Consider the following 15,267-nt stretch of genomic DNA (forward strand, 5'->3'; position numbering starts at 1 on the left):
GGCTGGATGGCATCACTGACTCGATGGACGCCAGTCTGAGTGAATTCCCGGGAGCTGGTGATGGACAGGGAGGCCTGGTGTGCTGCGATTCATGGGGTCGCAGAGAGTCGGACACGACTGAGCGGCTGAGCTGAACTGAACTATCTGAACTAGGACTTGGACGCAAGTGCTATGATAGGACTTCAGCTGGCCTGAGGGATGTGATCAGCTAGGCTAGAGTATGTAGTCAGAGATGGCCTCCTGGAGAGGTAGGTAAACCCAGGCCCTGGGGGTGTGCAAAGTTGGGGGCAGATTTTCGTCTGTCCTACTTCATCCTCCTTGCAGGCCCCACCCATTTCTCAGAGAGGTGAGCGGCCTTGCATAGCATCTTGCAGCCAGCGGTCTCTGGAGCTGGATTTGAGCCCTATCTGTGGGCCTCTGGCTCCCAGCTCTCAGCCATTGGACACTGTCAGTGCAGTGAGTTTCGAGTACCCTTTTTTACTGAAAGAAGGGACATGGGTTGCCCACTGCCTCTCACTAAAGATCAACTAGTCCCTCTTTCTGAGTTTAAGGCTGCAGCTGCTTCCAGAAATCATGTCTTGGGGCCTGCCCATGAAAGGACAGGAGAAAAGGTCATCTCTCTTCATCCAGGGCTGGTGGGGAGCCACCGTTGTCCCTTCACCCCATGCAGGAGGTCAGTAGGCAAGCTGTCAGGCTGGACAGGGCAGGGAACTGGAGGCCAGAGTCTTTGATTACCCTTGCTGTGTGACCTTGGGAAAGACCCTTCCCCTCTCTGGGCCTTAGTAACCCTTATAATACAGTTTTTTGGATCTGAGTCCCCTTGCAGCTGAGCCTTCTAGGATGATGAGCATTTGTTCAACCTGCCATATGTAGAGTCCTGAGCTGGGTCCTCAGGGGGATTCAAGGTCCTCCAGGGTGGACATGTGTGGTGAGGTGGGGCTTAATGGGGGACTTCTCCATTCCCCTGAACAGTCACCTTCCCAGTGAATCTGAGCTCCCTGTCCTCCTCTTATTCTATATAGTGCTCATCTCATAGTGTTCATGGTCTTGGTCATCGTGTCTAGCATGTAGTAGGCTCTTGACAGTGGAGAAATGAGTGAACGTTAGAGTTTGAGTCCACAAGGTTATGATCAGTTTGGGTGGCTGCCGGGGAGTCCATCCAGAATAGACTTCAAAGATGACAAGTAATGCTTACCAGATGAGTATTAAGGGTAACTTGGATGGGTGAGGGTGGAAAGACAAAGTGATATGTGTCCCATTCAACCTCCTTGAAGGAAGAAAACTTTTTTTTTTTTTTAACTCAGGAATAGGACAGAACTGTCCACACTGCTACATGATGAACTACATAAATTGTGAAACATGTTCCATGGTTCTTTGTACCACAAGAGTGTAAAAATTGTAAAATTTTCATCAGGGTGGAGAATAAAAACCAAGAAAAACTATAAGCCCATTGGCAGAACTCGCCTGATGACAACACCTGTGAGAGAAGAACCCCTCCAAGTTAGCCAGGTGCTTCGCCCTCCTCCCACACCTGGCAAGAGGCCAAGGTTGGGAGTGGCAAGAGCTTATTTGGAGGTGCACGTCCCTGCTTTGTTGCTGTGTCTCCCAGAAAGCATGCCGTTCCCCTGGCCTGCCACCGTTTCTGATACGTCTGCATCACCCCTCTGGAAGTGGGTGACCTAACCCTCTAGTTGTTGAACTGCAGGTGATTAGAGTACCTTAATGGGTAATACCAGACTGTAGAGGTGAGAGGCATTTGGACTCCACTACCTGGGAAGGCCTGAATAAGATGGCATTTCAGCTGGGCCTTGAAGGATACGCAGAATTTTGACATGTGGCTACAGGAATTGGTCTTTTATGAACGGGAAAGATTGAGAGGGAGGGGAAAGTAGGGGCAGAAAGATCAGAAAAGGGAAAGCTTGAAGAAAGTGGGCAGAGGAGGGGGAGTCCCATGGACATCAGGCAGGCCTGGAAGCTGTGTGTCCTTGGGTGAGTCGTTTCACCTCTCTGAGCAAGATTTCTTCATTTGCAGAAAGAGATGTTTCTCTGTCATTTCTCTTTGTGTGAGTGACATGAGATGATGTGTGTAATCAACATTTGTCCTCATCACATCTAGGGTGCTAGGATCAGGGAGATGGACAGACCCAGCAAGGGTGTGGCCGACAGTAAATGTCCAACTCTCTCTGCAGACCAGAGAGGTGATGGATGAAATGTGGTGGGACGGATGAAATGTGGTGTTCAGATTGTGTACAACGTTAACTTCCAAATGAGTTAATATCCCATTCCCTCTGTCCTTACATCACCTGGAAGTGAGGCTGGGGTAGGTGAGTCCCCAAAATCCATATTGGACAACCTGACTCACGGGGAATCCCTCTTCCTTCAGTTTTCCCCTCCCTCCAACTGCCTGAAGGTGCCAAGTCCAGAACACACCAGGCTGTGGCCGCTTCAGCCCCCCGTCTACCCCGTCACCTCTAAAGGGAACACTGGTTCAACCTGCTGTACTGCTTGCTGTCTCCTCCCTGTCTCTTCTATTAGACATGGAGCTCTGGGGCTGGGCTCAGCTTAGGCTCAGGTCTCAGAGTCCAGCGCAGCCTGGTAGATGGATGAATGGCTACATGGGGAGCCCGGCTGAGATCTGCCATACTCCTCCCAGGAGCTGAACCACCCCCTCCCACCCCCCACTGCCCTAAGTCACGAATGGGCCAAGCAGCAGTCCCTCTAGAGAAGGTCCAGCCTCCCCCCAGAGGTGGCTCCAAATCTTGAAGCCCGCAGTGTGGATACTCAGCAAACCCTTCAGCTCCTCCCTGAGCTAGATGCTAGGTCACCCTGTCCCTAGGGGGGTTGCCCCTGCTGGGCTACCATGGTTCCAGGCAAAGGGCTCCACCCCGAGGACCTGTGACAGTCACCTGAGAAAGGAAAGACGCCCGGGTTAGAGGTCCAGGTGACAAGGAGCTGCGCTGGCCGGCTGTTCCCCAGAGGACCCGACGCCCGCTCGTGGAGAGCCTTAGTCTCCCCCATCTGTACCAACCAGACTTAGAACATTCACCTCTACCGGTGGAGGCAATCCCGGACCGGGATGGGGGCGTGGACTCCTCCAGGTGGGTGGGGGGTGTGACCCGTTACTCTTCAGAGGTGAAGGGGCTGCGGCCGCGGAGGGCTCCCCGAGGGTCCCCGCCCCTCTGCAGCCCCGCCCCCTCGGCCCCGGGGGCTCCCCCCGCCCCCGCGCCCCGGGGGGCTCGGGCATCCTCGGTCGCGGCCGGTGCGGCTCGGCTCGGCGTCGCCATGGCAACAGCGGCTTAGGGGGCGGGGGCGACGTGGCTGGCTGGCTGGCGGACGGGCGGGTGGCGCGGGGTGGGCTGGGCCGCTGTGCGCGGGCCGGGCCGTCGGCGCTCGGTCGGCAGGCGGGCGGCGCGGGCCGCGAGCTGCAGGGGCCGAGGCCGAGCCCGCGCCCGCCCTCGGCCGCGCGGCCGCCCGAGCCAGGGCGCGGGTCCCGCGCGGGTCCCGGACCCGCCGCCGCGCTAACCCCGCCTCCCCTTCCTCCTCTTGTCGCCCCGCGCGCAGGGCTTCCTCAGCCGCCGCCTCAAGGGCTCCATCAAGCGCACCAAGAGCCAGCCCAAGCTGGACCGCAACCACAGCTTCCGCCACATCCTGCCGGGGTTCCGCAGCGCCGCCGCCGCCGCCGCCGCCTCCGCCGCGGACAATGAGAGGTGAGCCCGCCGCCGGCCCGGCCTCCGCGCGCCGCCGCCCCGGGATGCGCCCGGGAGGGCGCGGGGACAAAGCGAGAGCCGGGACGGGGGCGCGCCGAACGCGCGAGGGCTCCCCACGCCGCCCTCCGGCAACTTGTGGGGCCACCTCGGATCGGGGAGGAGCGACGGGAGGACCCTTCTCTCTTCCCCCGGGTGGGTGAGGACGAGGTGCCCGAGCCTCGGGTCGAGGCCCGGAGGGAAGTGCCTTCCCCGAGAAGTCCTGCCTCGCCTCGCCGTGGTGGGCATTGTTTCCCGGGCGGTGCAGTGCCCGGCGCTGGGGGCTGAAGTGGCACCTCCACCCGAGGATCTATCTCCCTGCCTCTGGAGCCCTTGAGTGCCCGATACGAAAGGCATTTCGGCTGGGTTTTGCGGAGACCCAGCGGTGAGGAAAAGGGTGAACATCTGGAGGGGAGGAGCAGGGGGCTGGGTCGCTTAGGGGACACATCTGCTCTAAGTAGGGCGCGTGCTCCGCTGGGGGCTGGGGCGAGCGAGCGGGCAGTGCCCGAGGCCAAGGAAGAAGGGCCTCATCCTTTCCAGCCCCGGGCAGCTGCTCCCTCTCTCACCTCTCCACTCCCAGGGGTGTCTCCAATTCCCCGTTTCCTTTTCCCGGGCCAGACTGGAGCAGGTGTGGAAATTCCAAGGGGAGGTGGCTTGTGGGGCAGTGGAGAGAGAGGAGGTGGTTCAGCCTGCCAGGAGTCACTGGCAAGAGCAGGCTTCAGCTCGCAAGGACAAGCCATCCTGTCCGCGTGCGGGGGCACTGGGCGGACACAGCCTCTCCTTTCAGGGCCCAGGTTCCCCTCCTTGAGCGTGCCAGCCCTGGCACCTTCCTGCTTGGGCACAGGCATGGTGATGGATTCTAGTGCCAGTTAGAACGTGTCCCTGCTCAGCTAAGTGGAGGTGAAGGAATGGGCAGGCACCAAGGAGCCTTTTCAGCATTCAGCCTTGTGTCTCAGGCCCCTGGCATCTGCCTCCCTTCATAGGGCTGTGCCCCTGTGTGTGATTGGCAAGTTGGCACTCCCTGTAGGGGAGGCACAGGTAGAATGAAAATGTCTCTCCCCTCCTCCTCAGTTCCAGCAGGCAGAGGAGTACAAGTTATAGCTCAACTCCTGCCCAAGGTTGACTGACTGTTTAACTGACCCCTAGCATCTTCCCGAAGAGTACCCCTTCTACCCTCCAGGAGAATTACTAGACCTTTAATTTTCATCCACCGGGAGCTGCTCTCTCTAATGCATCCTAACTGCTGCCTGCGGCTGGTTTCCTTCCCCGCACTGCCAACCCCAGTCCCAGGCAGGACCCTCAGCCTTTCTCTGATGGCCATAGTGCCCCAGGGGACCAGGCGTGTCCTGGCAGGAAGATTTAGCCAGGCCAGAGCTCAGTGCTGGGTGCAGCCACTGCGTCTTTGAAAACCTCGATTCCCATCTTTGTTATTGTCTGGGCGGCAGGCCACCCGGTTTGCTGCCTTCCTCCCTCCGGCTGGCCCCTGCCTTCTCCGGCTTTCTCCCTCGGGAACATGCCCTTCGCTGCACTTTCCTGGGTGGTGGTCAGGACCCTCTGCACCCGCATGCGAGACCTTGTGTACGTACCTAGTTTTGTGTGCTTGTGTTGGTGGTCCGGGGAGCAGGAGAGATGGCAGGCGGTCCAGCCTCTGAGTATGTCTGCCCTCCGGGAGCAGGCAGCGTGCATGCTGTGTTTACCTCCCTCCAGCGGGCAGCCCGCACTGAGATGCTGCCGAGCAATCAGCTGGCAACCCTGGGCGGAGGTCGGGACGTGGTCGAGATAACCTGGAGCAGGTCCTGCCCAGCTTGACTTCGGGTCAGCTTTGCCACAGGCCGGAGGGGTGCAGAGTGGGGGCCATGGTGGGGAATAAAACTGCGAGTCTGTCTCTAGCGCCAGTGGTGAACGGTAGCTGGAGCAGAATGTCACTGGTGGTGGTGTGGGATTGTCTTATTAATTTTCTATAAACAAAATCTGGCTTGGAGGCTCCTCTGGCACAGGAAGGGAGCCCAGATTTCCCACGGACAGGCAGAGAGATGGAATTTGAAATCCTTCTACCCAGCCTTGGAGCTGAAATAGGCTCTGCTAGGACTGGGATCTCCTGATTTGCTGCCTTGCTTAGAAATAGATTGATCACTGCCGCTGGGATGGACGGGCAGGTATGTCTCTGGGGCAGTTCCTGGAGGCGTCCTGTTTGGAGTCAAGTGAGTAAAACCAGCTCTGGTGACCCCACCCCACCCCCCAAGCTCATGGTCAAACGTGGGTGAGGGCAGAGATGCCTCCCTCCCCCGCACTCTGACGTGGTGTGGTGCTGCTGAGGCTGGGTGGACAGATCAGCTGCCTTCCGACTTGGCCCAGCAGTGAGGAGGGGGTTGAATCCTGGCTCCATGGGACCCTGCCGAGCTGCCATGCCTCTCCCTAGGAAGGGGGTAAGTGCAGAGAGAGCAGTCCGCATGAAGGGATGGGCATGGGAAGGCGGGTGGGGGCCTCTAGGGTGGCCAGTGTGAGCTGGCTCCCGTGGCCTCCTCACGTGGAGAAGGAACACCGGGCACTCGGGGGCGGCCGCCTGGGGTCTGACACTGGGTGAATCTGTCTGCTCCATGGCTGCTGCCGAAGCGGCTTTGCCGCACGCGTTCTGCCATGCTCCACAAACTGCTGTGTTGGGAAGGTTATTTTTTGCACCGGGATCCTCTCATCTGGAGGTTGGAAACCAGTTGGTTCTGTTCTGGGATCTTTCGGCTCCCTGGGAACGGGAGTCTGGTCCAGGTGTGGAGATGGCGGGGAAAGGGCTGATGTCTGGTTGTGAGCCTGGAGTCAAGCCAGCCAGGGCTGGGGAGGGTGCATAGCTGAGCTCTGGGAAGCCCAAGGGCCGCAGATTTGAGCCTTTATACTTATTTCCCTGAAAACATCCTGGGGAGGTTTCCAGCTGGTCTCCAAGATCACTGGGCCCCTCAACATTCATTTCTTCTTTGGAGGTTCTGGAGATAAGCACCAAGGACAGGTAATCGTTGCCTGTGGATAATAGAAATGAATGCCGCTCCGAGGCGTCCCAGGTGAAAGGTGTGCTGGCAAAAGCATTTTTTTTTTTTTTTTCGCAGACTGGAAATGTTCCTGCCTCAGTTACAAGACAGCTTTAATGCTGGTAAAAGCGATCTTGGATGTGGTGTTTCTGCCCTCCCAGAAGATAATTTCGAACTCACTCATTTATTTATTAATGTTCCCAAGTAGCTGGGAGGGTCAGTTGGCAATACAGTGCCTTCCTCATTTTTTTCCCCTCCGCAGTATTCGCTCTGGGTGATGCTGGCCCTCCACACAGGTGGGCAGCCCAGGAGCAGGTACCCAAGGCTGATCAGGGAGCAAGGGACTGACTGCCCCGTCCAGGGAATGTGTGTGTTACCGGGAGTTCCCACACCTGAAAGTTACCAAGGGTAGGATTCCCAGCAGTGTAAGACTCAGGGAGGGAGATAATTGGGAGGTAGGGGTGAGGGCTTTCAGGGACCCTCCATTGGCCCTGAGTAGGCAGAAATCAGTTCTATCCCTTTGGGTGAGGCATTTCTTGGAGCAGGGAGAGGGAGCTTGGTGAGGAACTGGAGAAGATGGAAGAGGGGATCTGTTTTCTGTTGACAGTAGATGCAGACTGGGCTGGGCACCCAGGCCTGGGTATTCTTGACTCTCTCCCTCCCCTGCTGTAGACAGCGAGTGCCCAGTCCTCCTGCGCCTTCTCTTGGGTGATCTTGAGATGATCATGCATTTCAGTGTCTGGGAGTAATGGGAAGTATGTGATCTTTGGATTTAAAGCCAGGCAGTTCCTGGGGCAAGTCACCTAAACTGTTCTGAGCCTCAGTTTGCCCATCAGCAAAATGGGTCTGATGATAATCATGTCGTTGGAAACATTAATATTAATATATTCATCATGTACTTAATAGAAAATGTCCTGTTCAGTGCTGTTTCCTTGGCAACTAACACTGGGTTTTGCACATTTTTTAAATGTTTCTAAAATTTTATTAAATAAGTTATAACACATGAAAGCGGTTAGACAGCTGTGTTGTAAGTTTTCAGTAAGTGGAAGTTAATATTTGGAGGAAAAAGTCAGTCCGTCTTGGTAAGCCTCAGTTGTCTTCTCTGCAGTGTGGGAATATTAACGTGCAATCATGTTATCATCATTCAAGAGATGGAACTAGACGCTACTGTCCCTTGAAAGGTGAAGAGGGCTGTGTGGAGGATCACAGCTACTTTGAACACAAGAAATACCCGAGTAGAAAGACCCTGGGACTTGTCTGCACCCGAGAAAGCAAACCTGTCCTATATGTGTTTTAAAAATCGATTTTTGATGTTTGGACCATACTTCTTTTTAGTAATCTAGGCATTTATGTTCTGTCTAGTTTTTCTTTATTAAAAATGGTGCTGGTATTTAATCCTTAAATATGCATCATTTGTCTCCATCTGTGATTGTTTCCATGAGATAAAGTCTTAGAATTACTAGGTCAAAAAATAAGAGCAATTTCAGGCTTTCGATAAATATGTTTCCCATCGAGAGCCTGTAGTAATTTACACTCCCCCAAAGACTTTTGAGGTGCCCACCTGTTTCTTCACGCCTTTGAAAACATTGGGTGTCATCGGTAACACAGTCTTTGTTGTTTGTATAGGCACAAGGGTGGCATTTCTTTGTTATTTGCATTTCTTGCTGGTTAGTCACTGAGCATTGTTTTCCTGGGTTTAATGGCCAGTAGTGCTGTGCTGCTGCTTCACAGTCTTGTCTGTTCCTGTCCTTTGCCTTCTGAACGTTCTGACAAGCCCTTTGTAAGAGCCTTCCTTGCCCTGTTTGGCCTTCCTTGGTTCCTTCACCACCATCCATGTAGGTGGATCTTTGTTAAATGGGCCTCTGCCTTCCAAGCAGTATGGCAGGGAATTCATTAATTACCTACAAGGAGTGCTCCCCAGCTCCCCCTCCCCTGCTCTGCTCTCCATAAGGGAACCAGATTTAATTCTTAATCCGATAATTATCGTTAAGGAAGCCTGGCACTTACACAGCACTTTGAGAGGTCTGTCGCTGTACAGCATCGGTAAGCAGTGCAGGGGTTGTTAGATTCAGGGAAACTGAGACACGCGGTCAAAGGTGTGGTGGTGGGACCATCCCAGAAGCCTGGCCTTGTGTCCAGGTCCCAGCCCCCCTGCAGCGTGGTACTCGGAGCCCCATGGGCACCTTTGGGGCAGGGCTGCCTGGAGCCCTGCCAAGGAACACATGATTCTGGGCTTCATCTCCAGAGGGAGGGGGAGCCACAGAACATGACCCGGACATGGAAAAGAACCAATTTATTTCTGCTTTCTCATTTTTATCGCCCTCCTTTTAGATCTGCAGCTCCCTCGTGTGTATCTTCCAGAGATCCGAGCTGGGCAATATTTTTAGGAACGGCGGAAATTAGCTAGTAAGGATGTGATCAGCCCCAAGCTGGGGTTTTAAAGGCTAGAGAAGCCTTTTCCTGTGCAGGTGGCTGTAGGCATGTACACATGCCTTTGACAGGCACACGAGTGCATGTCTTCCCTCATGAAGGTGTGTATATGTAAGCATCCTTGTACATGTTTGTAGATCTGAAATGAGGAATTGCATGTAAAGCATTTGGAACACTGCCTGGCACTTCATGTTGGGTTGGACCACGTGAAGTGTTTTTGTAGGTCGATTATGGACATACGGTTCATTCTAACCGCTCAGGGAGTTCTGGCTACTGTTCTTATTGTGTCTGTTTTCTTACGTGTACGTGTCTACCAGCATGTGCATTTACGTACCCCCTGTTTTACAGTGTGTGTGGTGTGCTCTGTGTTTGAGCTCTCACATGTGGGCATCTATGTGCAGGTGTGCAGTTGCTGTCTGGGCATGTGGCCGCTGAGCCAGCCAGTTTTGTGAACAAAACTGCCTGCCTTCCTGGGGAAGATCTCCCACGACTCAGCATCTCCCCAGGCCGTCAGGACAGCTACCCTCTGAGCCCCCTCGTGCCCATAGGTGCCAGCAGAGCCCAGGCCTGGATGCCAGGCCTGAGAGGTACTGCAGGGCCTTGCCCATTCTCCTAGAAAAACCCTGGCTATTTCCAGGTCCCAGGTCTGAGGATATGCAAATCGGCTCTTTAATGGAATTCCTTTGCAAAATATTACTCGAACCAGAAAGTTAATTACCAGGCTCTAATTAATGGCTATTTTAGAGGGCCACAGAAGAGAACTGGAGATCACAGGAAGACCAAAAAGGCAAGAAGGAAAACATCCAGCTCTCACGGCTGGCATGGTGACCTCTCCCCAGGCGGCCGGGCCCGCTTAGCTGCTTGCCAGCCAGGCCTCCTGGGTGATCGGCCGCGGGTGAGTGGAAAAAGGGCTTCTTGCATGAAGAACCTCACATGCTGGGTCTTCTGGCCACTGGTCTATCAGCCTACAAGGAGTAACTTGGGCCGCATTCCCGGCCTGGGGGTGGGGTGTGCAAATGGCCGAGGAGAGCCTGGCCAGATTGGGGTGAGGCTGTACCACTCCCATCCCCACCCTCTGAAGCCCCCAAAGCAGCCAGGCAGCATATCCGCAGCCTGGGCTATGGACGGGGTAGTCACCAGCCACTCTACGAGGAAACTAACCCTTGTTAGTTAGTTGGTAACTACCCCCGAGACAGAAGGAGTCTCCGTCCTTTGTGGGCCTGTGCGGGTAGGGGCCTGTGCGGGTAGGGGCCTGTGGGTGGGTGCACGCGTCTCACACATACCAGGGGCACGGTCTTGGGTGCCCCCCGCCCAGGTCCTGCCGCAGGCCAAGCCACATGCCCCCACCCCAGGCATGCACATGTAAGAACCTCCCTTTGTCACCCCACTTCCTTCCTGCTGCCACTTGAACCTGGAGAGCCACAGGCCAGGCTGGAGCCGACGAGTGCAGGGTCACAGGAGCCTGGCTTCTGGCCTGCCCCGCTAACTCACTCAGCACGGTCTACCTTGGAACAGTCTGTTTCCCCAACTCACCTCTCCAGATGGGCTGGCAGGGCAGAAACTGACCCAGATGAAGGTCGGGTTTGCACTTTTTCCCACATCAGGCACTTGGAGGGGTGAGTTACTCTTTGTCACGATGATTCCCCCCGTCTCTTGTCCAGTGGGCAAACCCCCATGGGGGTCCCGTCTAGCCCTGGCCACCTCCCAGTTCACCCTGGGACCGTCACCTGCCTCCAGCCCTGACCTTTCTCCCAGCCTCAGGCCCTTGTTTGCAGGGCCTGGTTGTAAGAGAGTGCTACGGGCAGAGATATAGATGCCAGCCTGGTAGCACAGGCTCTAATTTGATGCGACATTGTCGTAGGGAGTTTTCATACCGAGGGCAGTGAATGAGTGCAGCGTCTCCCTGTGCCCACTGACTAAGGGGAAGTTAATTTCATGCTCTGTCTTGTTGACATTCGTAATCAAAGCTTCGTATTGCAGCTGCAGACTGTTAGCACGTGAAGGATGTATGCGCCTCAGCAATTACTGTTTCCGGCGGGGGAGGAGATTAATAGGTTGTTAACAGCTCCACCCCTCTGTTCCTATTACCCTTCTTTCCCCCTTTCCCCCTTCCTGAGATTTCATCAGGAAACTCCATCCCAGCATCAGCTCTGATAAAACCCCACTCTTGTCTTGGAAGCTGAGAGCCTGGCCCCTGAGCCTGACTGACCAGCCCACCCTAGGAAGATACCCAACAAAATGTAGAGTCTTGGGCCCCTACCCTGGACCTTCTGAATTAGACTCTTTGACCTAATTGTGTTTCCCCAAGGTGTGAGAACCTCTGTCCAAAGTTTGTGCCTTTTGCTGAGGACAGGGCTCTGTCCCAGCAACTTGCTTCGGCATTGCTATATTCTTATTGATCTCTCATAGTAAGAGTGTTTTGTGTTTCTCATTTCACTGAAACTCCAAGAGGGGAATGTTCCTGGCCCAAAGTCACATACTGGGGGGGCCCCAAGCCAGGCGATCCACTCCCTGGTTGAGACCTAGAATCCTCCCATGGGCATGCTGTGCCTTTTTTTATTAAGTTTGTGTTGCTTTTTGAAATTACCTTCCCCCTTTGATAGGAGTCCTTTCTGCGCTTGCCCAGGGCTCTCTGCTGTAAAAAGCACTTTCACCCTGTGCTTGGAGCAGTTAGGGCATTTGTGACTATGGTCTGCTTTCTACAGGGGAAGTGGGTGAGGCTGAGAGAGGTATAGGGAATCAGCTGGAGCTGGGATGTGTCTCCTAACTCCAGGTCCAGTGCTTGGCCCACCTGAGCCACTGAGGCTCAGTGCTCTTGCCGACTTCCCTCGTATAAGTGGTTCAGAGAAGGTGTACTTGGTCCTCTCTGGAATCACCAGGATCAAGTGAGTAATGTGATTCAAGCCCAGGTCCACTGGGTCAAAGCCCGTAGGATAGGACTAGCTAATTTAGGGCTGAACCAGGTGTCCTTGGCCCCGCCTGGGAGTGGAGCTCTCTAAGGACAGCCTGGAGAGGCTCAGGAATGAGAGTGGTGGTCTGTGCAGAGGCCCTGGAGAGGCCAGGCCAGGCAGCATAATCTGTATCCCCAGCTGGGGAGGCCAGATGCCTGCTAAGGTTGGGGAGAAGGATAGGGGAGGGTGGGGCAGGGGAATCTGGGCCTGGGGGCTGTGGAGCTGGACTGTGAACCCACGAATCTGGGCCTGGGGGGTGTGGAGCTGGAATGTGAACCCACGACTGCCTTACAGCCCCAGGCCCTGTACTGCCAACTGCTGGAGAGATCAGCAGGTGTAGGCTAGTCCAAGGCCAGCTCCACCCACTGCTTCTCTTTGAACCTCAGTTTCCCCATCCCAACAAAGCAAAACAAAGACTAATATCTCAGTGCCTGGGACTCTGATATTCCTGGAGGGAGGGCGCCCAGCACAGGGGAGCGTCTTGTGTCTCCTGGGCTTTGCTGCCCTGCCTTCAGGTCGTGAAGCCCCTGGAGGTGGCGTGGAGCTAGGGGGGCCAGGATGCCTTTCATCTCTGCACTCTTCACGGCAAGCTTCTCTGCTGAGTGTCACAGTATCACCACCACCCACTGCCCTGCGTGGCCACCTGCTTGATGGGCCCGGCTCCGTGCCCTGTGCCTTTCCTGTGCTTTCTCATGTCATCCTTACACCAGCGCTCTGAACGATATTGCTAGTCCTCATTTTTCAGAAAAGAAAATTGAGGCCCAGAGAGACTGAGCCACGGGTCCAAGTCACACAGCTCATAGGTAGGATCCAAACCCAGGCGGTCAGGCTCTATTATCAAAGGCCCCTCCATCAACCACTGTTCTCGTGGTGTCTCTTTTCCAGACGACCTGCTCAGTCACTAATATCATTAACCTGCCTGCCCCTTACGGAGCGTCTGCTGCATGCCAGGCACTGTGTGTTGTCTGTACGTCAGCTCTAGTCCTCTTCACTCCCCTTGTTTCATCCCCCCAACCCCATGTTACAGGTGCTGAAACCGGCCTCAGAGAGGTAAAATAACTTATCAGGGATTACCCTCATGATGGATTTAGGATCTAGGTCTCTGGACTCAAAGCCAGGGTCCTCTCCAGTATAATAGCTGACATGATGGACAGATCCCATGGGCTAGGCCTGCCCTCAGCACTTCACAGAGAGGCACTCACTCCAATCTCACGACAGCCCATGTCCTGCTACTGACTACTGTTATTCCTGGTTTACAACCAGGAAACGTGGCCTGCCCAGCCGGAATGGCAGAGCTAAGATCTTAACCTAAGAAGCCTGGCTCCCAAGTCTGTGCTCTTCACTACTGCACAGGCCTGCCCCTTGCTATTTTACAGATGAGGAAACTGAAGCTCCAGCAGGTAAAAGCCACTTGCCCCGGTCAGACTGCAGGTGGGTGGCAGAGATGGGGTCTGTACTTAGATGTTTCCGGAGTTTTACTGGCTCCCACGGGCTTTCTTGGTGGCTCAATGGTAAAGAATCCGCCTTCAGTGCAGGAGACATGGGAGACGTGGGTTCGCTCCCTGGGTCGGGAAGATCCCCTGGAGGAGGAAATGGCAACCCACTCTAGTATTCTTGCCTGGAGAAGCTCATGAACAGAGGAATCTGGCAGGCTATACAGTCCATGGGGTCACAAAGAGTCGGACACAACTGAACAAGCACACACGTACATGGGAGAGTGTCCTGGGCCACCCCAGGCTCTGCAGGAGCTACTGTGGGTGCTGAAGTTCTGGAAGGGTGGAGGAGTGTGGCAGTGGAGGCGGGCCTTCCTACTGGTCTCTGTGGGTGGGGTCCCCATGGTGTGAGGCTAGGGCTGGCTTAGGGACCATCCCCATATTTGCAGTTGCTCAGTGATGATAAGTGTCTTTCTTCGTAGGCACCCCCAGCAGTCTGGGCCCCCACACCTCTTTTGCTCTTGGCAGAGCGAGTGAGCACGGCTGCATTTGGGTCTGTTGGTTGATGACCTTGGGTGAGGTGGGGGGGTGACAGAGGTCTTGGGTGGGCTCACTGGCTTTGCATAGCATACCCACCCCCACCCCCACACTTCCACAGATCAGCATGATCACTCTCCTCTGCCCAGGAGGATGAGAGAAGGCTGTGATGCTGGTGGGCAGGGCCTCCCAGTCCAGCCTTTGATCTGCTCATGTGGGTGCGTCTGGCACCGAGACCTCTGGCTGGACGGGCTGAGGGGGCTGCTAGTCATGCAGCCAGGTTCCCAGCCCACCCAGCCATCTGTGGACCTGAGATGGCGCTGGGCACCTGCACAACTGCCTGACCTCAGGGTGGGGACAGAGCCAGGGGTGGTGACGGCTGGGCCACGGGTGGGGACTCTGCCGAAAGCCCCACCAGCACGCTCTCGGTGGTCATGTCTAGCTCCTCTGTGCACGTGACGTTCACGTTTATTGATGGTGGTTGTTTATGAGACTAGTGAAAACCTGTTCCACAAATTTCAGAGTCAAGGGATGTTGAACCTGGCGGGGAATTCTGTGAGCGATCTGTCCAGAGTTCATCAGACTCAGCTCCTGGTTCCTGGGGGTGAGACTGGAGGTTCCCCTCCAAAGGTGTCGTGGGCATCCTCACTGTAGGCCCTGAGAAGTCCTGTAGGAAAGAGACCTGTTTCATCTTTTTTAATCTGGGGTTTCCTGTCCCCCACCCCCACCCCAGGAGCAGTAGTATTCTGCACAACCTTCTTGGGTAAACACTAATTTGACGTGTTACCTCTCCTTAGAAGTGTGCCTTTTAAGAGGAGACTTTGGAAGTATTCCATGCCTTGAGGACCTGTGGGAGCAAGCCTTGAATGATGGCCTTGCTGGCCTGGCAGCAGCTTTGGGGATATAGTATTTTTTTGGAAAAAGGCACCCCCAGGTCTTCAGAGTCAGCTCTTCTGAGTGTGCAGTGGGACCTGGCTCTGTTCAGAGCCCTCTGTGGGCCCAGAAGGGTGGAGGGTTTATTCCCCCTTTCCTGGGCTGGGTGGCTCCCTTCTTGTACCCAGCTGCTTGGGCTCTGGGCACCCCCTCCCCCCTGGACTCCTGCAGAAGACAGCAGTCGGGCAGAGGCTGCCCACTGATTTGCATAATTGCACCGTCC

General features: G+C 55.3%; 1 protein-coding gene across 10 annotated transcripts in view; it reads left to right on the top strand.

Annotated features, from left to right (window-relative positions):
* The window catches only part of DAB2IP (DAB2 interacting protein), a 210,102-nt gene that overhangs the window by 118,780 nt on the left and 76,055 nt on the right, over positions 1-15,267 (top strand). For all 10 annotated transcript variants that reach the window (XM_018055714.1, XM_018055711.1, XM_018055709.1 and 7 more), the window contains one exon: positions 3,562-3,707. In XM_018055714.1, the coding sequence (XP_017911203.1) occupies positions 3,562-3,707 (146 nt within the window). The remainder of the gene's footprint in view (positions 1-3,561; positions 3,708-15,267) is intronic.

This window comes from Capra hircus, chromosome 11 (genome assembly GCF_001704415.2).
Source record: "Capra hircus breed San Clemente chromosome 11, ASM170441v1, whole genome shotgun sequence".
Taxonomy (NCBI): Eukaryota; Metazoa; Chordata; class Mammalia; order Artiodactyla; family Bovidae; genus Capra; species Capra hircus.